This window comes from Mirounga angustirostris, unplaced genomic scaffold (genome assembly GCF_029215605.1).
Source record: "Mirounga angustirostris isolate CCGP_5_RB_7025 unplaced genomic scaffold, mMirAng1.0.hap1 SCAF_3, whole genome shotgun sequence".
Classification (NCBI taxonomy): Eukaryota; Metazoa; Chordata; class Mammalia; order Carnivora; family Phocidae; genus Mirounga; species Mirounga angustirostris.
The window spans coordinates 67,501,229-67,522,872 of record NW_026991711.1 but is presented as its reverse complement, the minus strand read 5'-3'; the positions used below and the strand labels follow the sequence as shown (position 1 = coordinate 67,522,872).

At 36.4% G+C, this 21,644-nt stretch overlaps 1 protein-coding gene across 2 annotated transcripts in view; it reads left to right on the top strand.

The window, feature by feature from the left end:
* Positions 1–268: 268 nt before the first annotated feature.
* Positions 269–21,644, top strand: part of RFC3 (replication factor C subunit 3) — a 33,935-nt gene continuing 12,559 nt past the window's right edge. The window contains exons 1-9 of one of the 2 annotated variants that reach the window (XM_045869309.2): positions 269–452; positions 4,122–4,259; positions 7,576–7,643; positions 9,318–9,415; positions 12,370–12,551; positions 13,778–13,914; positions 14,004–14,102; positions 17,670–17,739; positions 19,429–19,725. In XM_045869309.2, coding sequence (XP_045725265.1) covers positions 366–452; positions 4,122–4,259; positions 7,576–7,643; positions 9,318–9,415; positions 12,370–12,551; positions 13,778–13,914; positions 14,004–14,102; positions 17,670–17,739; positions 19,429–19,620 — 1,071 coding nt within the window. In that variant the 5' untranslated portion in view covers positions 269–365 and the 3' untranslated portion in view covers positions 19,621–19,725. Of the gene's footprint in view, positions 453–4,121; positions 4,260–7,575; positions 7,644–9,317; positions 9,416–12,369; positions 12,552–13,777; positions 13,915–14,003; positions 14,103–17,669; positions 17,740–19,428; positions 19,726–21,644 lie in introns of those variants that run through there. The other variant, XM_054506302.2, reaches the window with a different exon arrangement.

Genomic DNA, 21,644 nt, shown 5'->3' with positions numbered 1-21,644 from the left:
AACGAAATTAATTGAGGAACATGGCTTCTTTGAGGTACCTGCATTTGAAGCCGAAGTATCAGAGCCACATTTCCAATTTTGTTTAGTAATCTCTGGACTATCATGGAGGGTGAGAACAACAAAAATGATTACATAAACAATGAACATCAATGACTGGGGCGGGGGGGGGGTGGGCACCAACACCGTGGCTAATACTGTCCCCACCCAGCTTCCGTAGTCTTTAGATCTTAAGTCGCGTACGCCACCGGGCCGGTAGTGACGTCACGAGATTTGGAATTCGCGGGAGAACGCGTCTCAGCGTCCGGACGGGGAGAGTGCCCGCGCGCGGGACTTTCAAGCGTCTGACCCCGGGAATTCGAGCTGCAATGAGCCTCTGGGTGGACAAATACCGGCCGTGCTCCTTGGGACGGCTGGACTATCACAAGGAGCAAGCGGCCCAGCTGCGCAACCTGGTGAGTGTGCGGGACGGAGCGCAGGGGGGGCGGGGCGGGGGCGCGGAGGTAGGCCGCAGCTCGGGAGTTTCGCTCCGCTAGGGAGGGGTGCATCGTCCACCCTCTGCAGGAGGTGATGAGTGCTGTGGTGAAAAATGAAACAGGGAAGGGGGAAAGAGTGTGGAGGGCGAGGTAGTGCTTGTAAACATGGAAGGCCTCCCTGAGAACTGTCCTCTGAGCTAAGACCGTAAGTGGGAAATTCTCCAGGAGAAATATGAGGGAAGAGTGGAACAGGTAAAGAGAACAGCAAGTGCAAATTCCTGGAGGCGGGAGTGTGCCCGGCCTGTTCTAGGAACCGCAAGAACGCCACTGTAGCTGGATAATAGTAGGCCAGGGGGGTGAGTAGTAGGAAATGGGGCGGGGGTGTGTGGCGGGGCGGGGGAGGTGCAGATCCAGTAAATCCTTACAGGGTGAGATAGGGAGCCATTGGAAGGTTTTGAGTAGAGCACTGACATCATCTGACTTTACTTTTTAACAGGTTTATTTAAAATTTTTTTGGTGTCATCGCCCTTATTTACAAAAAGGAAGGTATTTATTATTTTTGGAGGTCTTTTCTAATTCTAAAATGGGTTGTATTAGGTCGTCCTTGAGTTTAATTCCTCGTGGAAGATTTTTTTTTTTTTCCTTTTCTCCAGCCTGTTGTGTATTTTCATGTTGTAGTTGGTAAAGTGTCTAATGGCAATGTTTTCTGAAAAGCAAACTGAATCTTTCAGGAAATGTAGAGGGAAGAAGGGTCTTGAGAAAAATCTAGTGTCTGTGGAAGCTATTTATCCAGTCCTTTTAAGAATCTAATAGTACTATATGCTAATGGAAGTGTTTTGCTCAGCTCAGTTTCTTTTTTTTTTCTTGCTTTTTTTTTTAAATTTTATTCTTATGTTAATCCCCATACATTACATCATTAGTTTTAGATGAAGTGTTCCATGATTCATTGTTTGTGCACAACACCCAGTGCCCCATGCAGAATGTGCCCTCCTCAATACCCACCACCAGGCTAACCCATCCTCCCACCCCCCTCCCCTCTAGAACCCTCAGTTTGTTTTTCAGAGTCCATCGTCTCTCATGGTTCGTCTACCCCTCCGATTTCCCCCGCTTCATTCTTCCCCTCCCGCTACCTTCTTCTTCTTCTTTTTTTTTTTTTCTTAACATATATTGCATTATTTGTTTCAGAGGTACGGATCTGAGATTCAACAGTCTTGCACAATTCACAGCGCTTACCAGAGCACATACCCTCCCCAGTGTCTATCACCCAGTCCCCCCATCCCTCCCACCCCAGCCCCCACTCCAGCAACCCTCAGTTTGTTTCCTGAGATTAAGAATTCCTCATATCAGTGAGGTCATATGATACATGTCTTTCTCTGTTTGACTTATTTCACTCAACATAATACCCTCCAGTTCCATCCACGTCGTTGCAAATGGCAAGATCTCATTCCTTTTGATGGCTGCATAATATTCCATTGTGTGTGTGTGTATGTGTGTGTGTGTGTGTCTCTCTCTCTATATATACCACATCTTCTTTATCCATTCATCTGTCGATGGACATCTTGGCTCTTTCCACAGTTTGGCTATTGTGGACATTGCTGCTATAAACATTGGGGTGCACGTACCCCTTCGGATCCCTACTTTTGTATCTTTGGGGTAAATACCCAGTAGTGCAATTGCTGGATCATATGGTAGCTCTATTTTCAACTTTTTGAGGAACCTCCATACAGTTTTCCAGAGTGGCTGCACCAGCTTGCATTCCCACCAATAGTGTAGGAGGGTTCCCCTTTGTCCTCAGCTCAGTTTCAATAACCACCTTCTTTCAGAGTTACAGGTACTATCTGTTAAGTATTTTTTAAAAATGAGAAATAATAAAAAAAAACCCTCCATCCTTATATGAAAATCATTAGAAAAATTGATAATGTTGTGAGATTGAGGGCTTTTTTCTTTTTTTGATGGTATTCCATCTAATTTAAAATAAATCTGTTACTGGGGCGCCTGGGTGGCTCAGCTGGTTAAGCGACTGCCTTCGGCTCAGGTCATGATCTTGGAGTCCCGGGATCGAGTCCCGCATCGGGCTCCCTGCATCGGGCTCCCTGCTCGGCAGGGAGTCTGCTTCTCCCTCTGACCTTCCTCCCTCTCATGCTCTCTGTCTCTCATTCTCTCTCTCTCAAATAAATAAATAAAATCTTAAAAAAAATTAAAATAAAATAAATCTATTACAGCTATATACTTCATGTTTAGACAAATTGTGTTTTCTCAGAATAGCTTTCACTTGATTTTCTTAGCTATAGGATACATTTTATATTCTATGGCCATCTTGTTGTTGTACAGAATTTGGAGTAAATATTTTGGACAAAAATTCAATATCCTGGTCTTGTGTGTAATAGATTGCTTTTAAAAAATGTTCACCCATTTTACTGTTGAATCTACAACTTAAATGAAACTATGAAGTCTTTAAAGCATACCCTTTATTTTGGCTAGATCGAGTTTAAAAAGCAGAGGCAACAAGTATTTGTGAAGCACTTGCTATTTTCCATGCACTGTGTGGGGTAAATAGTTCCTTTTCTTGAAACTTTTTTTTCAGTGCCAGAGATCAGTTTACAAAGTATTAAAATTTATTGCAATAATGACTTCTGTTAAGGTACTTATTTCATTTTTCCTATAATGCTTACCTAGAAGCTTTTGCTCCACAAGATTTTACGGCCTTGAAGTTATGGTTTGTGTTTTCATCATTTTTATACCCTTCATAGCACTCATTCCCAAACCTAACTGATCATGAAAGTCACCTGGGAAGCTTTTAAGTGCACACAGTCTTGTAGTCTTTTGCAGTACTGTCAGTGCTCTACTCCATCCCATTGCTCTTAACTTGTAAGTGCACACAGACTGACTTCCAGCTTCCTGGATCCGCGCTTCCTGAAGGCTTTCTTTTGCGGACACCCCTAAGCAGACTTGATGCCTGGGAATTAATGCCCTCCCTTAATTCCAGCCACTTTCCCAAGCAAGCTTCATCAAAGGACTGATGAGAAATAGCATATCATGCTCCAGCTTCCCCCTCTCTTGGATGGGTTAACGCTGTCGTGTTTTTTTCACACTGGCTTCAAGAGTATCCCCAGCAGAATTAAACCCCAGATGCCCAGTGATATTTAAGCAGATAATGCACTCATTGGCCACCTCCCTGACCTTGCTTTGCTTCCCTATTCCCCTACAAAATTTTCCTTTACCTCTCAAATAAACCAAATACACTCAGTTCTTATCAGAAGGACTATAGAAGCCCAAACTAAGACAGGCATCAATCTCAGAGTTGTTGAATCATAATCTCATGGATGGAGTCCAGTAATTAATTAGTCTTTTATTTTAAAAAGTTCTCTAGGAGATTTTAACAGACTTGGTTTGGAAGTTTTTGCTTTCTAGCACATGGTGTTGTATCCTGCATGTATTGTGCTTGGTATATAATTATATAAAATAATGCCAGGGGAATAATCAACATTTCAGTTAATTTTAAAAATCTCTGTATATATATACTCATACATATATATTTTTAAATATCTCCACCTCAGAGATGGAGACAAAATATTTGATACCTAAAAAGTAGTTTAATTCTACCTAGAGTAGTCATTTGACCAGGGAAAATGCCTCTTTTTTTTCCAGGTGCAGTGTGGTGATTTTCCTCATCTCTTAATGTATGGACCGTCAGGTGCTGGAAAAAAGACAAGAATTATGTGTATTTTACGTGAACTTTATGGTGTTGGAGTGGAAAAATTAAGAATTGAACATCAGACCATCACAGTAAGCATTTTACTTTGAGGCCTCCAAATATTTATAGCAGGGATTTTCAGTTCTTATATATATTCCTGTGGCCCCAGCCATTGTTGCCCAATGTGTGTTTAAGAATTTCACAGATAACCCAGGTACACAGGATTGAGAGCTACTGATGTATAGACCTAACTGTTAAAGCCAGATCAAAGTCAGTTATGTTAGAAAATATGAGTAACAGGAGATTTTGAGTAAAATGTAGGTGGTGGGATTCCTTTTAGATTATCTATTGAATCACTACCTCAGCTGGAACGGGAACTCAAGTCTCTAGAATTCATTGTTCTGAGAGCAATAGTGGGTTTGGGAAGGGAATGATTTTGAGAAAAATTTTGAATATGGAATCAGGCAACTTGGTAGAGACTGGGCAGCTGACTGATTAGAAAAGTAGGCATGTCCCTGCTCAGCGGGGAGTCTGCTTCTCCCTCTGACCCTCTTCCCTCTCATGCTCTCTCTCATTCTCTCTCTCTCAAATAAATAAATCTTTAAAAAAAAAAAAGAAAAAGAGGCATGAAGTTCTGAGATGTTCAGAGAATTCCCATGATCTTGCCCTTGGCTGAGCTTTCCAGCCTCATACCATACCAATTTTACAAATTGATAATGGAAAGACAACCTGGTAGAAAACTGAATTTTCATACTCTCCTTATAGACAGTGTTTAAGATTTAGCTGAAATACGTCCTCTTGTTGTGCCCCTCAATCCCTTTAGAATTAATTTTTCCTTCTACCATCCATAGTTTATACTTCTTAGAGTACTTTGTTTGGTCTTGATTATAGTTTTTCATACCTTTTTTTTTTTTTTTGACAAGATTGTGTTTGTTTTGAAGTTATGTAGGGAACATGTCCTATTCATTTTTATATCCTTCGTAGGCCCTGGTATAGCATCTTGTACATATTAGGCACTGAAAAATTGTATACTGAGTGACTGGATGGTAAGTAGTGCTATTAATGGAATCTTTACAAATGGATTTTTTTTTTTAAAGATTTTATTTATTTGAGAGAGAGAGAGACAGCGAGAGCGGGAACACAGGCACGGGGAGTGGGAGAGAGAGAAGCAGGCTTCCTGCCAAGCAGGGAGCCCAATGCGGGCCTAAATCCCAGGACCCTGGAATCATGACCTGAGCCGAAGGCAGACGCTTAAGGACTGAGACACCCACGTGCCCTGAAGACAAATGGATTTTAGGCTAATGTTGATGAGCTTGTATTTAGACACATTGAGTTTGAGGTGCTGGTGGTACACCCTGATGGGAATTCTTAAAAAGTATGCAGGAACAAATTTAATAAGAAAAGTGTGAGATTTGTGGAAAGAAAACTATTTTATAAAAGGACAAAAAACAAGAGTTGATCAAATGGAAAGATGCAGCAAGTTCTCAGAGGCTTAATACTTTAAAATACCTGTTCTACTCAAGTTACAGTATAAATTTCAATGAAATTACAATTAAAATCCAACATGTTATTTTAGTTGTACGAAATGATCTTAAAGTACATATGGAAGAATACATTTCTGAGACTAGTTAAAGTAATTACGAAAAAGATTTGTGAAGTGGGACTTGTGTTATGAGATATTAAATCCTACTGTAGGGCTATTGTAATCAAAACAATATTGTTTTGGCTTGGGAATAGAGAATTCAATCAGTGGAACTTATTAGAGAGCCCCAAAATATGGTAGCTATTTCAAATCAGTATTAAAAGCATGAGTCAGCAAGATGTGCCAGCATAACTAGTTATCTAACCTGAAGAAAATAAAGTTGAATCCCTCTGATTCATGATTTATAAAGATGAATTCCATCTGAATTAAAGCCTTAAATATTAAAATGAAATACTAAATTCCTTAGATTAAATGAACAGCCTGTGGTCAGGAATACCCATTTTTTTTAATACTCTTAATAAAAACATGGAAGTGATAGAAAAAAAGAAATATGTGCTTGTATATATATGAAATTTACAAGTTTGTGTGACAGAAGATAATGTATGTAAAATCAGTAGAAAAATAGAAGGTTGTCAAAAAATATTTGAAAGGAACATGTTAGAGAAAAGATTTTACAAATTGATAATGGAAAGACAACCTGGTAGAAAACTGAATGAAAGAGTCTCAAGAAAGAAATATAAGCAGCCAATAAACATATGTAAAGATGTTTGACGTTTGTGATAGTTGAAGAGAAGCCGTGAGTCTGTTATGAAGTTGGCAGAAATTGAGGACATTATATAAAACCTGCAGAAGGGGAATGTTGGGGAAGAGTATTTGTTACCAGTGGAAAACTGATGTGTTAGATCTTTTTTTTTCTTTTTTTGAAAACAGGCTGGTTATACATACACACACACATACACACAAAACTTGAGAAATATATCCCCTTCAATCCAGCAAATCCTTTATTGGGAATCTGTTACATAGAAATGAAGTCAGTGTGTTAGACATGTGTAGAAGGATGTTAATTGTGGGATTGTGTGAGATGTCAAAAAGCAGGAAACAAAACGCCCACCGGTATAACTGCTTGGGGACATCCAAGTTACAGGTTGATATGCAACTGCCCTATATCAGTATCAGAGGGTAATTGCCTAGATGTATTGTTAACTAGGAAAAGTAAAACAGAAATAGATATGATTGCCTCTTTTTTTATAACTTTTTTTTTTTTTACAAGAAACACTGACACTCTATAGAAATATATAAAAATATATAAAATACGTAAAAATATATTTACATATATATATATACACACATATGTCTGTTACGGTAAAGTCTGTGAACGGACATATGCAGACCATTTACAGTGATGATCTCATAATGGAATGGTTTGTAGAATTCTGGAGGTAGAGGGAAGAAATAATCATAATAAAAACAGGATGTGTGGTGTGACCCAGGTTATATAGAAACATGTTTATTTGCACATAGAGAAAAGAATGGGATTAATGAAGTTAAAATATTAATGGTGGTTATCTGAAGTTTTTTTTATAAAGCATAATTGTTTATTTTTATTTTTTGTGTTTTTAAAAATTTTTTTATTGTTATGTTAATCACCATACATTACATCATTAGTTTTAGATGAAGTGTTCCATGATTAATTGTTTGTGCACAACACCCAGTGCTCCATGCAGAACGTGCCCTCTTTAATACCCATCACCAGGCTAACCCATCCTCCCAACCCCCTCCCCTCAAGAACCCTTAGTTTGTTTTTCAGAGTCCGTCATCTCTCATGGTTCATCTCATAAATTGTTTATTTTTAAAAAACAAATACAGAAAAGAGGAGAAATGGCCAATAAATAAACTTTAAAAACATCTATTTTCTTTGTCCATAGACTCCATCTAAAAAGAAAATTGAAATTAGCACTATTGCAAGCAATTACCACCTTGAAGTTAATCCAAGGTAAGGCTACTATATAGAAATTAAGACTTTTTTTTTTTTTTAAAGAGTAGAACCCATTCTTGAAATAGAATCATGTATGGAAGGAAGCACAATATATACACAGATAAAAGTAATGCTGCTCAGTGTGAAATAGGGAGCCAAGAACCTTTCTACTTCCCCTTTTCTCTTTGACCCCTGAGTCAAATAATTTTAATAATTAAATTTTCTTGCTCTACAGAGCTCAGTGTTTTATACAGAGTACATTTCATGTCATTAAATTTTTGTTATATTGACTAATTCGGAACTGATGAGCAAAGTTTGTCTAAAAAGTTTGTAATGTCTGGAGTGACTATTTCAGAATGTGAATTAGGGTTATTAGATCTTTTTTTTTTTGCCACTCCTTTGTTTCAGTTTCTTGATTAGAGTATGTTATAATAGTCTAACAACCAATGTCTGTATTAATTATCATGATTAAATAAGATGAGAATCCTGTTGGGAGGCACATTGAAAACTCATGCAGTACTGTTTAATAGTGTAGAAGTGATTGTATTGGGAACAAAGTTGGGTAAAGCTTCAGGGTTGTCTGGGGCCTGATAATGTTCTTTAAGGAGTACAGAATCAAGGACATCTTCAGGCAAAGGCAACCTTTTTCGGCAGTGGAACCAGAGATGAGGGTGAACATCCATTTCAAGACTGAATGGATCAGGAAGAATATAGTTATAAGCTACTGTGTGAGGAGCTTTACATGGATTATATTTAGTCCTCAAAACATCCCTAACAGGTGTTACTATTTTCCCCAGGTATGTCCAAGAAAATTAAGAGAACTAAGATTGGTGGGAAAGGGTCTTATCAGAAAATTAGAAGAAAGTGTTAATTCCATAGACAGAAGGGAAATGTTTTGGGATTCTTGACGAGGAAATGATCATAAAAGAGAGACTCTAGGTGTATTGATCTAAGAAAGATGTGATGGTTGTTTGGGAAAATAAACTAAAGCTGATTGCTTTGCCCTGTTTCTCACTGTGAGTTCCTCTGTAGCAAGAATAGTCAGAGACTGAGCTGATTTTTTTTCAGGTGTTTGAAATTGGCAGCCTAAATTAACTAGGTGACTTACGTTGGTTTGTGAGTTGCATGACTTAAGTGCCAAAGCGATAATGTGAGTATAAATGACAGATAATGCTTATAATAAGTCAACAGCTTACAGAGTTCTGACTATCTTAAATTCCATTTGCTTGTCCCATCCACTTGCTAAGACCCTGAATCAGCTCCATGTGTTGGGAACAGACCTGTCTAGGCTTGTTCTCTTTCAGACCTTTACTATTTGGGGGATGGAGAAGAAGAATGAAGATTAAATTTGTTTCAAGAGTTATTTTTACATTTTGAGTAACTACAGATAATTAAGAAACTTAAGGATTAGTATTGCTCTTTTTAAGTTACAGTAAATTTAATATAAGAACATGTCTGTTGTTTTCAATGATACTTATCAAACTGCAATTGAATATTAGAATATTGTTGTATTTAATGACCCCTAGAGTATTTCACTTTGAAAGTTTTGTGAATGTAATTAGGTGTGAATGATTTTGATTAAAATTTAAATAAGATCTTCAGTGTTTTTCTTACAATAACAGATTAAGAATAAGGGCATAATATTTTCTAAATAGTTACATCTATATTTACCATTATTTTTGTTTTGTATAGTGATGCTGGAAATAGTGACCGGGTAGTAATTCAGGAGATGTTGAAAACAGTGGCACAATCACAGCAACTTGAAACAAACTCTCAAAGAGATTTTAAAGGTATGTGATAAACAGATTTCTTTTAAGGCAGACACTGAAATTGTACACAGTGAGTATAAGAGAAAATGTAGTGGGAAACATAAATTCCATCTATTTAGCCAATATTTAGTTCCATGCCAAACATTATGCTCCCTTATTTTTGGATATAGAAGTAAATAAGAGAGGCATGATCTCTGTGCTCATGAAAGTGTATAGCCTAATGGAGTTGAATTTTGGTGGAAAGAGGACTATTTGAGCTACCTGTTTGTTATTTTAGAACTAGATGAATAATGAAAAAACACTTTATTTAAAACAAGAAATAACATTTAAAAATAACTGTTCCTGGGACTAAAGTTATGTGTTCATTATCAAATATTTAGAAGAAAATCAGCTATAATTTTGCTTTCCAGAGACAATTACTTTGTCATTACTTTCCAGTATTATTTATATGCATATATATGTGTATATTCTCATAGAAGATTTTGTGATGATAAATATGCCAGCATTTAATACTTTTGATATATTTTGTCAAATTCTTCATCTGAAAGGTAGTCTTATCCTACCACCAGAAATATTTGGGAGTGCCCTTTATTCCCAGACATTTATCACCACTGCGGTTAATTATTTATTATTTATTTTTTTATTATTATTTTTTTTGCGGTTAATTATTTTTAATCTTTGTCAGTTTGAGTGGAGAAAATTGTTTTTTTTTAGTTAGTGTGATAAGTTTTTCTTTTGTTCATTGTCTTTTTTACTGTTTTGTGAATTGCCTGTGCATATTTCAGCCTATTTCTTATCTTTTCTCCTTAGTTCACTGTATTTCAGAATAAGTTTACATATATCTTTTTTTTTTTTTAGTTCCTTTATTTGAGAGAGAGAGAAAAAGTGATTGTGGGGAGGGGCAGAGGGAGAGAATCTCCAAGCAGACTCCCCGCTGAGCATGGAGCCTCAGTGTGGAGCCTGTTCTCAGGGCTCAGTCCCACCACACTGAGATCATGATCTGAGCCGAAATCAAGAGTTGGCCACTTAACTGACTGAGCCACCCAGGCGCTCCTTATCTATTTTTTGCCACTATAAAAGGAGTCTTTTCTTATATTTTCTAACCTTTGTGTACATATGTGACAGCTATTGACGTGTCTTAATTTTATATCTTACTATGTTATTACATTCTTCTCTTCTTTGTAATAGCCTTTTCATTGTTTCTTTTGAATTTTCATATATATATATATATATATATATATATATATATATATATATATATTTGTATCATCTGTGAGTAGAGAAGATTTTTCCCCTTTCCAATTTATATGGCTTTGAACACTTTCTCTAACCTAATTATGTTTACCAACACCTCCAATACAGTGTTTAATAGTACTAAAGATAGTGGATGTCCTTGTCATGACTTGGAGGGGGGCCTTAGAGTTTCCCCATTTAGTTATTTAGTTGCTGGATTTTTGGCCTGAGGTGTATCTTTTAATCATAATAAGAAGGTAAGCATCAATTCATATTTTGAGTGTTTCTAACATAAATGTGTGTTGAATTTTTTCAAATGCTGCTTCTGCATCCATGAATGAGGTTTTATGATTTCTCTTCTTAGCTGTATTGGTATCGTAGATTATATTGGGTCTTCTAGTGAAACTGCTTTTTATTTCTAGAATAAAGCTCACTTGGTCATGATGTGTTAATTTTTTAAATATGCTGCTGTTTTCTGCCTACCAAGGACTTATTTTTATATTAGTTGGTTTGTAGTACTTTGTTAAGTGCTATCTTTGTTAGATTTTGGGATCAGTCTCTTTATTTCTGTTTTCCCTGTTCTGTTCCATTTGGATTTCTATCTCCAGAATTTCTCCTCATTGTGAAGGATTGTCTTGGAAGGGAGCTTCATTTTGTTGTTTTCAGTTTACTGCTCTGTCAAACCTTGTTGCATCCAGGTTCCTTTGCTCTAACCCATAAATTGAACCCCGTAGGTGTTGTTCTCAGATTGGCCCATTATACTTCACAGTGTGCTGTTGTGGGCGATTTGGGGTTCTGTACTCAGGGCTGTAAAAACCTAGTACACCCCCTCTACTTCCTCCCACACATAGTTCCTTGTTCTCACTTGCTCATATTCAGGGTAATATGGTAAAACCTGTCACTTTGTTTTGATATAAATGTTATCGATGAGTCTTTGGTCTTGGAATCTCTGTTTTTATGCGGGAGATTCAGATCTACACTGCTACCACTACCATCTTCTAGGAATAACTTAGTATGATGAAAAATACAGGGGAGCCTCAGTGGCTCAGTTGCTTAAGCGTCTGCCTTCGGCTCAGGTCATGATCCCGGGGTCCTGGGATCAAGCCCTGCATTGGGCTCCCCACTCACTGGGGAGTCTGCCCCTCCCCCTGCTTGTGTGTATTCTCTCTCTCTCGCTCTCTCTCAAATAAATAAAATCCTTAAAAAGAAGAAAAAGAGAAATACAATAGTGGGATTCAGTTCTTACCTATTGTTCCTAAAACACCTTAAAGCCCATCCTTTATTGTGGCCAGGTGGAATCTTACTGTGTACATGACCAGATGTATTTATTCCTTATTGACTATGTCTCTTTCATTAGTATTTTCCAAATTATATTTCTAGGAATGGTAAGATTGGTAAGAAATGATAAGAAAGGTGCTCCTGTGATAAAATATTTAGGGGAAATGCAGCACAGTATCTCCCTGTCTTGGTAATTTTTAGTTCATATAAATATAATAAATGCTGCAGTGAGTTCTACAAAAAAGTAACCTCTTTAACTTCATTTAGTGTAGTGTTTCTTAGGTTTGTTTGATTGGGATTTTTTTTAAATAAAAATAAATTATTCTCACCTACCTTTGACTTTTATATGTCCTTGCCAAAGCAAAGAGTAGTATATCAAACTTACTTAGGATTTCACTCTAAATAATGAGGAGGAAGAGAAAGAGATACTCAAGTTAAAGTTTGTTTTGTTTCTCCTTGACTAGTGGTATTATTGACAGAGGTTGACAAACTCACCAAAGACGCTCAACATGCCTTGCGTAGAACCATGGAAAAGTATATGTCCACTTGCAGACTCATCTTGTGTTGCAATTCTACATCTAAAGTGATACCACCTATTCGTAGTAGGTGCCTGGCAGTTCGTGTGCCTGCTCCCAGCATTGAAGATGTAAGTCAAGTGAAACTTTTCAGAAATTATTTCAGATTCTGTGAGTACTATGTGTATATCCCTGTCATGTTCGTTTTGTAAAAACATAGTGAAGTGTATTAGTAATTCAGGAACATCTATGACCTGGATGCTAACTGTTAGTAGAAATGTAAGCCAATATATATATATTGTATATATATACATATATAGTAGTACATATAGTCGTATATATACTATATACTATGTAGTAGTAGTATACTACTATATAGTATATATAATAGTATTATATATATATAGTAGTAAATGCCAGATACCATTATATAGAAAATGTGATGGTAAGCTCTGTTAAGAATAATATTGTGTATATGCCATCAGTATTTAGGAAGTTCTTTTTAAGTCATTTTTTACCTTAAGCAAGTAGGTATTATGAAATTTACTAAACTAGGCAAGGGCTAGTTACTTAGTGTCTTCTACCTCAAGCTGATTTAATTGGCTTTGGAAATGACTTGAGGGTGGAGGATATAGATTTTGCAAGGAGATTAATGTGAGAATACCTAGTTTCCTAGTTAGGGGACCAAAATTAGTCTGAAACAACTTAATACATTTTTTTTTTTCCTTTATCGTTCTTAATACTTACAAATAAAAATGCAAATTTCTCACAATAAGCAGCTTTCCTGCTATTAATAGATTTTGGGTGATTTTGTGCAAAGTAGGGATAATAGGTGACTGTGACCTTGTGTTGCAAAGTGGTAAAGTACTTTTATTAAAGGTTTCACTTACAAACATTTTGATATAGTTAAAAATAGTGTGATATAGTTAAAATTTAATAAAGTTAAAAAGGCAGGGCTACCAGGTTACACCACTCCTATGGGCACCATTGGCATCTTCATGCATGCAAATAATGACCCTGAGTCATGCAGAATTCAGCCTTTGCAGCTCTACTTGGCAGCCCTGTGAGTGGTGTCCTTGTAAAAGACCTGAGGCGCTGTGTGTCTTCCTCACAGGTCCCTCAAGGTGGCTGGCAGGCTTGGAATTTAAACCAGGTTTTTCTCTGGTTGCAGAGCCAGTTGCTGCCCCTTCCTTACAGCTAGACGAGACCCCTGGCTTTCTACTTAAAGGAACATGTGAGTTAGGGTAGGGAGTGACAAAAATAAATAACAAGGGTCTATAAAGATGTTATCAGCAGAATTGCGTCCATGTGCTGTTTGACAGATTGCCCAATTTTGTTAATAACGTTTTGTTTGTAGATTTGTCATGTGTTATCTACTGTGTGCAAGAAGGAAGGTCTGAATCTTCCTTCACAACTGGCTCATCGACTTGCAGAGAAGTCGGGCAGGAATCTCCGAAAAGCCCTACTTATGTGTGAAGCCTGCAGAGTGCAACAGTGAGTGAAAGGGGCTGCTACTTCAGGAAACATTTTGGGACACAAGCTCACTTCCATTTAATTTATTGTGTACTCTTTTTATCATGTAGATATCCTTTTACTGCAGATCAAGAAATCCCTGAAACAGATTGGGAGGTGTATCTCAGGGAGACCGCCAATGCTATTGTCAGTCAGCAGACTCCACAAAGGTAAATAGTATCAAAGATGACCATAAAAGTTTCATCATGGAAATAGTACAGATGATCTGAGTTTTGGATTAGCTGTTTTATACTACCAATATGCCATTTAGAATTACAGTAAATCTTGTATCTGAACACTAAACTTTCAAAGAAAAGGTGGTATGATTTAATTTTATAAATTTAGTGCTTCAGAATAGCTGGTAGGTAGTATCATGGCTTTTATTAAGCTATTGACAGGTAAATATGGAATTTATACATAAATTAAAACAAATCTTGGAAGTTTTAGTTTTCCTTCCAGAATCTCAGATGACTTAATATTAGTATGTAACATAATGTGCTTAGTTTTCTAATATTGAAAAGAACAATATATAACTTTGTAATTGATGCATCACATCCTAGAAAGACACCAGCTTATGAATCAGACTTCTATGGATTTTTAGCTAAGATTCTTCAGGTAACTTCATTTTAGAGTTTGAACTTTTTCATTTATGTAATGAAAATGCTGTTGTTATTACCCTGCTAGGAATACTTGGGCCTTGGTTGTGAAGAGCAAGATTGTGTGATAATGGTTTGAGAACTAGAAAACTTTGTGTTCATGCATGATGATAAGCTCTGTTAAGAATAATACTGTGTATACAGCACCAGTATTTAGGAAGTGTTTTGTGTCACATTTGCTGAACAGTTGTTTACATTTACTTCTGTGGGTCTATTATTCAGTAGTGGGCCATACTGAAAATACTTCAGCCATTGATTGTTTGATTTATGATAGCTTTGATTGAGAAGGGCAATCTCCTCTTCTGTAAATCAAGAGTGACAGTCTTAAGGTCCACTACCTTTGGGAAGCCCGGAGATTTTTAAGGCTCATTGATGTGCAGTCTCCTACTCTTACTCACTGCCTGTCAGAACTGAGAAACCCTCTTTGGAGTTAAGAGAAGGTAGTTGATCGCTTTAGGAGACAGACTGGACTGAGTTCAACCACTGAAGTTTAAGCTTCTTGGTTCATATGAAAATAATCATGAGAAAAATATACCATGTTTCTCCTCTTGGGGGATATATCTGATGAATTCTAATTTTTATAAAGATGCTTCAAAAGGATTATAACATGAACTCTTTGGCTCCTATGTAGATTAGTGGAGGTGGATAATCACACATAATGGGTACTTAGTATTTCCTCAGGGTTTGCTTTGAATTCCTATAATTCAATTATTTTAGTTGAAGAATTTAATAGTTTTTAAAAAGTGCCAAATATTATAAGTAATCTCTTCAGAAAAGAAACCTTAACTTTAGGAAAAAGTGTACATTCCATTTTGTAAAATGTTAAGCTGTGAAGTAATCTCAGCTTTAAGGAGATAAAATTGAAACAAAGCCTGTTTTAGGAGCCTTTTACTTTTGTAAAATATTTCCACATTGAAGATGACTTTCTTGTTTTTTGATTTTTAAAGAAGAAAACTTGGTGGTAGTAGTTGTAGAACTTTCCTAATTTTAAGAGAGCTTGGTACAAGATGTTGTAATATTTGACAATTGCTAGTTGTGTTTTTAAGACTTTAGTTGATTATTGCTTTGCTTAATTCTAGCTGCTGCTACCTCTTCTTCCAATTTTCCACATAAGTTTGGGAGGCTCTCAAAGTTGTTTAAGAAGAGGTGCTGTTATTTCCTCTGTAGACTAACAGTTGTGGGAATTGATTCCGTTGTGTTACATAAAAAGAAATTTCAATTCCCAAAAGCTTCCAGGTTGACCGAAAATACTGGGAGGGCTGGTGTCATTCTGATTGTTGGCTCACAAATTACCAAATGACTGTTTATTATTTTTGACCCCTTAGTCTTGATTCTTGTCTGATTTGTTTTAGAGGAGTCATAATTTTCTAATTTGAATAGCAGCTAATATTTAGTGAACAATTAGGATGTTGGTTCTTAATACTGTGATATATCATTTAAGTTATAGAACAGCCCTATGAAGAACACTATTATATCATCTTTATTTTGTAGATAAGAAAACTGCTGTTTTGGGAGATTGTTGCTTATTCACAGATATTCATTTAATTAAGTATCAGAGAGAGTTCTATAATACCATGTTTCTCTGACAGAAGAATTTGCACTCTTTATCACTTGCAATCCCCAAGAAATAATGACACAAACATAGGAAATGTAGAATATGTCCATTTTTAAGAAGCTAAGTCACACTAGAAATGAACTCAGACTAAGCTGAGATGCATGTAACATACATGAGATGAACACAGCGTAGTTATAGCACACTTGTAGAGGGAAATAGATACCGATTTAACTCTTCAGAAATGAACTATATGCATAATTATTAAAATAATTTCATACCATCTGTCATTTGTGTCTGTTTCTTACTTTTTAATCAGGGTTGCTGTTTGTTTGTTTGTTTGTTTTTGAGATCTACTACCACGGCCAAGAAGGATCAAGGGCTTTGGAGTCAGACTTGAATTAAAATTCTGCCTCAACTACATGAGTGTTAATGGACCCTTAACCTCTCTGAACTTAAGTTCTTTTCAGTAAAAGAGTGGTATTGTGAGGTCTAAATAGCATACTGTAGTGAGCATCTTACAGAGGAAGGGGTTAAATAAATGCTTTGACAGACATTGGAAGGGTATGGATTTGGGAGTAAGGCAGATCTGTTCTTAAATCATGGTTCCACTATAGTCAATTTTGTGAGGTTACTTAAACTATCTGATCCTTAGTTTTTTCATCTAAAAAATGGAGATAATGCCTCCACTCAAAGCTAGTGTGAGGACTAAGTTGTTACTGTGTCTTGCACATAGCAGGGGCTCAAAATATGCTAGTTCCTTTTTTCACTTTATTTACTTTTATTGTGGCACAGCTTCCTACTCTTAGGGTCCCTGGAAAAGGATCTGAACTTCCACTTTTAAGAAGTCTTTGATGAATCACTTCTCTGATCTGAAATACGGAACATCTGTGATACTATTTTAGTAAAGATTCAGAACAGTGTTTTCCCTTTAGGATACTAAGTATATATAGAGAGATAAAGATAATTGTTTTATGTGTATTTACAATTTTACTTTTCACTTTTTTCTTTCTGTTTTAAAATGTCATATGTATATTTCCCTCCTTACCCTTTTCTCTCCTGAAACTGTTATAAGAAGGGCCTAGAATTAAGAGCTCAGAGGTTGGAATGTTCATATTCACTTAGGTAGCCTGATTCTGTGCTTAATCTATGACCTCTTGCACTGCCCTTTCTGTGACAGGACAGCTTTCTTTGCCACACCGCCTTTTTACTTAGCAGTTGAGATAGTACCATATATTACATATCATGCTTATATTCTCTCTTACTTGTCTAATTAATGATTGTTTAATCTTTTCATGACCATTTTCTAGATGTCTGAATATAAATGTCTGACTTTAAAAGAGTTCTGAACATTTTTAGAAAAATGAACTGAAATTAGGAAAAGCTTAAATGTGTATCTTAAGTATGATAAGCCATTTAAGAAAATGTCTGTATTGGATTGTTTAACTCATAAAGTAAAACAGCATAGTAGGAACTTGAAAAAATGTCTTATTTTCATTATAAAATATTAATTATCTTGTTTTATATAGGCTCCTTGAAGTTCGTGGAAGACTTTATGAACTTCTAACTCATTGTATTCCTCCTGAAATAATAATGAAGGTAATCTGATTTCAGATCTTGAGCCATTTATTGAACCATAAAATTTGGACTTTGGGTATATGATCACAGGGCTTTTGCAGTACTGAGACACATTGTCATTTCTTTTTATCCAACTCATTAATTCAACAGATATTTATTGAGCCTCTCCGTGTGTCAGACACCATTAGGGGAGTGTTGAAGAAGACTGGGGAGGGCCTGCTTTCAGACAATTTATATTTTAGTGGGGTGAAATGGGAGACAAGAAGCAAAAGGGTTCAGAATATTGTAAGTGCTAAAAGGAAGTAACAAGGCGAAATGATAGTAATGGAAGTTGGGCTGTGGCAGGTCAGTGACAGCTTCTATGAGGAAGTCATGTTTAAACTGAGACTTGGAGGAGTAAAAGAAGAGAACTATGTAAATAGATGGGAACAAGTACAGGTGACCCTTGAACCTTGTGGGGGGATTAAGTCCCTGACCCCCTGCATAGTTGAAATCTGCATAGAACTTTTAACTACCCCCAAATTTAACTGCTAATAGTCTATTGTTGACCAGAGGCCTTACTGATAACATAAACAGTTGATTAACACATTATATGTATATATATTATACACTGTATTGTTAAAATAAGCTAGAGGAAAAAAAAAACGTATTAAGGAAATCATAAGGAAAATACATTTATAGTACTGTACTTATCGAAAAAAATCGCAGTTCAAACCCATGTTGTTTAAGAGTCAGCTGTATTTCAGACAGTGATGTTTAGTGCACATGGGGAATGACATTAAAGAAGTTGGTGAGTCTGGACTATGTAGGATATTGTGAGACATAGCTTTAGGTTTGGTCTTCTAGCCACCTAGCCAGCTGTGTTGATTGACTTGGATGTTAGGAAATGCAGGGTTTTTGTTTGTATTTGTTAAAATTACATGGCAATACTTACATGAAACAATTCATATTATACTAAATTTAAAAGAAAAAAGTGGGGGCGTCTGGGTGGCCCAGTTGTTAAGCGTCTGCCTTCGGCTCAGGTCATGATCCCAGAGTCCTGGGATCGAGCCCCGCATCGGGCTCCCTGCTCGGCGGGAAGCCTGCTTCTCCCTCTCCCACTCCCCCTGCTTGTGTTCCCTCTCTCGCTATGTCTCTCTCCGTCAAATAAATAAATAAAATCTTTAAAAAAAAAAAAAAAAAAAGTGAAGGTCCACCATTCCATTTCCACAAGGGTGAGTAAGCACTTTCAACAGACCTGTATTCTAGTCACATAGAAATAAGCCCATATGTATGGCTATGTATGTGTAGTCTCACAAAACTTCACCGTGTTTTGCATTGTGTTTTTTTTATTCAACAGTGTAGCGTGAATGAGGTTTTGTGACAGTATGGATTTATTTTATCCTAGTGGATGAATGGAATTTCATTGTAGGACTATAGCATAGGTTTTCAATATGACCCTGTTGGTGGAACTTCAGATTGTCTACAGATTATTATTATAATTAATAATGCTGCAGTAAGCATCTTTGTACTTATATCTCTGCACCCTCAAGTTGGCATTTGGAATATGATAACTACCACATTTTTACATTATAGAAAGGGTATACAATTTTTTGCTTTTTTGGATGAAGACTGCCATTCCATATAAAAGAATTAAAGATTTTGGAAAGCTTATTCAGCCTTTTTTTCTTTTTAGTGATTACTTTTTAATTACGAGTTATCTTTTTTCAGGGCCTTCTCTCAGAACTTTTACATAATTGTGATGGACAACTGAAAGGGGAAGTGGCCCAGATGGCCGCTTACTATGAACATCGTCTACAGCTCGGTAGCAAAGCCATTTATCACTTGGAAGCATTTGTGGCCAAATTTATGGCACTTTATAAGAAGTTCATGGAGGATGGATTGGAAGGCATGATGTTTTGACATCTTGACATCTATCCTTAATTCTTCCTAATATTTCTCAGTATCAGCATTTACATTCAGTTTATATTGGAAGAGCTGCAGGTAAAATAAACTAACTTTACTTAATCATGTCTTATTTGTGTTTTTTTTTTTTTGTAATAATTCCCCTGTGGATTATTATACTCTAAGTTAAATAATTGCTCCTTTATACTAAAGAAGTACATTGAAAAGACACAACTTAGAAACTTTAGAGTCCAAAAACATGATTTTAATGTACTTTCAAAATTTGCTATCCAAGTATGCAGTGCTGGTCCTCTCATTTTCCATTCATTCTCTCATCTGTTGGAGGAAATTTACCACATACAAAAGCAGAGATTATTTTCTACCCTCCAAGGGACCATTTTTGGCCATGGGCACATAACTCTTTGCTTGGCAGGTCATTACCTTTAATCATATTTTCCCTCAATCAAGAACTGTATTTTTGCAGGAAATATAAGGATTAATTTTGAAATGTCATAGCATGAGTATGAAGAAAATTGTTGGAACCATTTCTGTTGAAACTACAGAAATCCAACTTTTATTTCAGTGATTCAGATTTGGTATTAGGTTGGCTACTAAGAAGTATGCATGTTTTCATGATATGCTTGAGGTTCCTGAAGAGCATGTGTCATGTGGTTCACAGCAAAGGTATATTAGTATAGAAATTACTCTTTGAACAAGTATATTTTTCTGTCATTAATCTATCCTTTGGAACATATTTTCATTAGAAATTTGGTTCATGGAACAAAGAGTTTGCTTGACAGATTTGTATTACAGGCTCCAAACAGTTTTCTTTAATTTGGGGCAACAGAAGCATGACTCCAAAAAAAGCTAAACCAACAAGGTGAAATAAAAGATTTTAAGTTTAAATAAGTTAAATTACCTCTGTAAGGGTAACAGGGAGACATGTTCTTCCAGCAGTTAGTAATAAACAGGAAGTGTTTAATTGACAGACACAGCTGCACACATACAAAAAGCCTAATACAGTTTTAGGCTTATGGGAAACTGTTAAGGTCAAGAGAGATGATGATTGCCTTTTTGTGTTTGTTTTGGTGGTACTAGTTAGCCCCAGTTGGCAGTCCCAGTCACTGAGGGGTTTATATGCCAGGGGCGAAGTGAGATTTGGGAGAGCTAAGAAAGTTTTAATTTGGAAAAAAGAAAAGTAAAAATATGGTGACTGTCTTTTAATGTTTAGAATAATGCACTTGGAAGCATGAGTGGTCTTATAATATGCCTATCTCTAGAGCAGTGCTTCTCAGAGTAGAATCCCTGGACCAGCACCAGCATCACTTGGGAACTAAGAAACACAAACTCTCAAATTTCATTCCACATCTACTGAATCAGCAACTATGGGAATGGGCCTCAGCAGTCTTTGTGTTGTACCACTTCTTCAGGGAATTCTGATGTATGCTTAAGTTTGAGAACCACTGCTTTAGAGAATGTATACTTAGGATCAATGGGCATAGATTAAAGAGAGACAATTGGAGGTAAGGAACAACTTTCTAACCGTGGCTATCATAATTGTGTGGCAAGCTTGAGAGCTCCTTATAAACAGGAAATGTTCAGGTGGTGAATTAATGGAGAATGCAATGCTTACATATGTTAGGCATTGCACTGGGAACTTTCTATGTATTACTATAAACTTACATCGTTAGGAGGTATTGTTCTATAAAAATAAAGAGGCTGAGATTTAGAGAAATGACATATAATTTTATATAATAAAACATGCCTATTTAAAGTCTGATTTTTGACAAACATATTCAGAGTAGCCACCATCCCAATCAGGATACAGATTTCATCACCCTAAAAAGTTTCTTACACATTCCTTTATGGTCAGTCCACCCCTACCCTGTCCCAAGTGACCGCTGATCTGTTTGCTGTCATAAGTTAGTTTTGCCTGTTCAAGAATGTAGAGTCAAATAGTGTATCGTCCTTTTGTCAGGCTTCATTGTCTCAGAAATATAATTGAGATTCCTCTATATTTTTGAAACTTAATGTTTCACTAA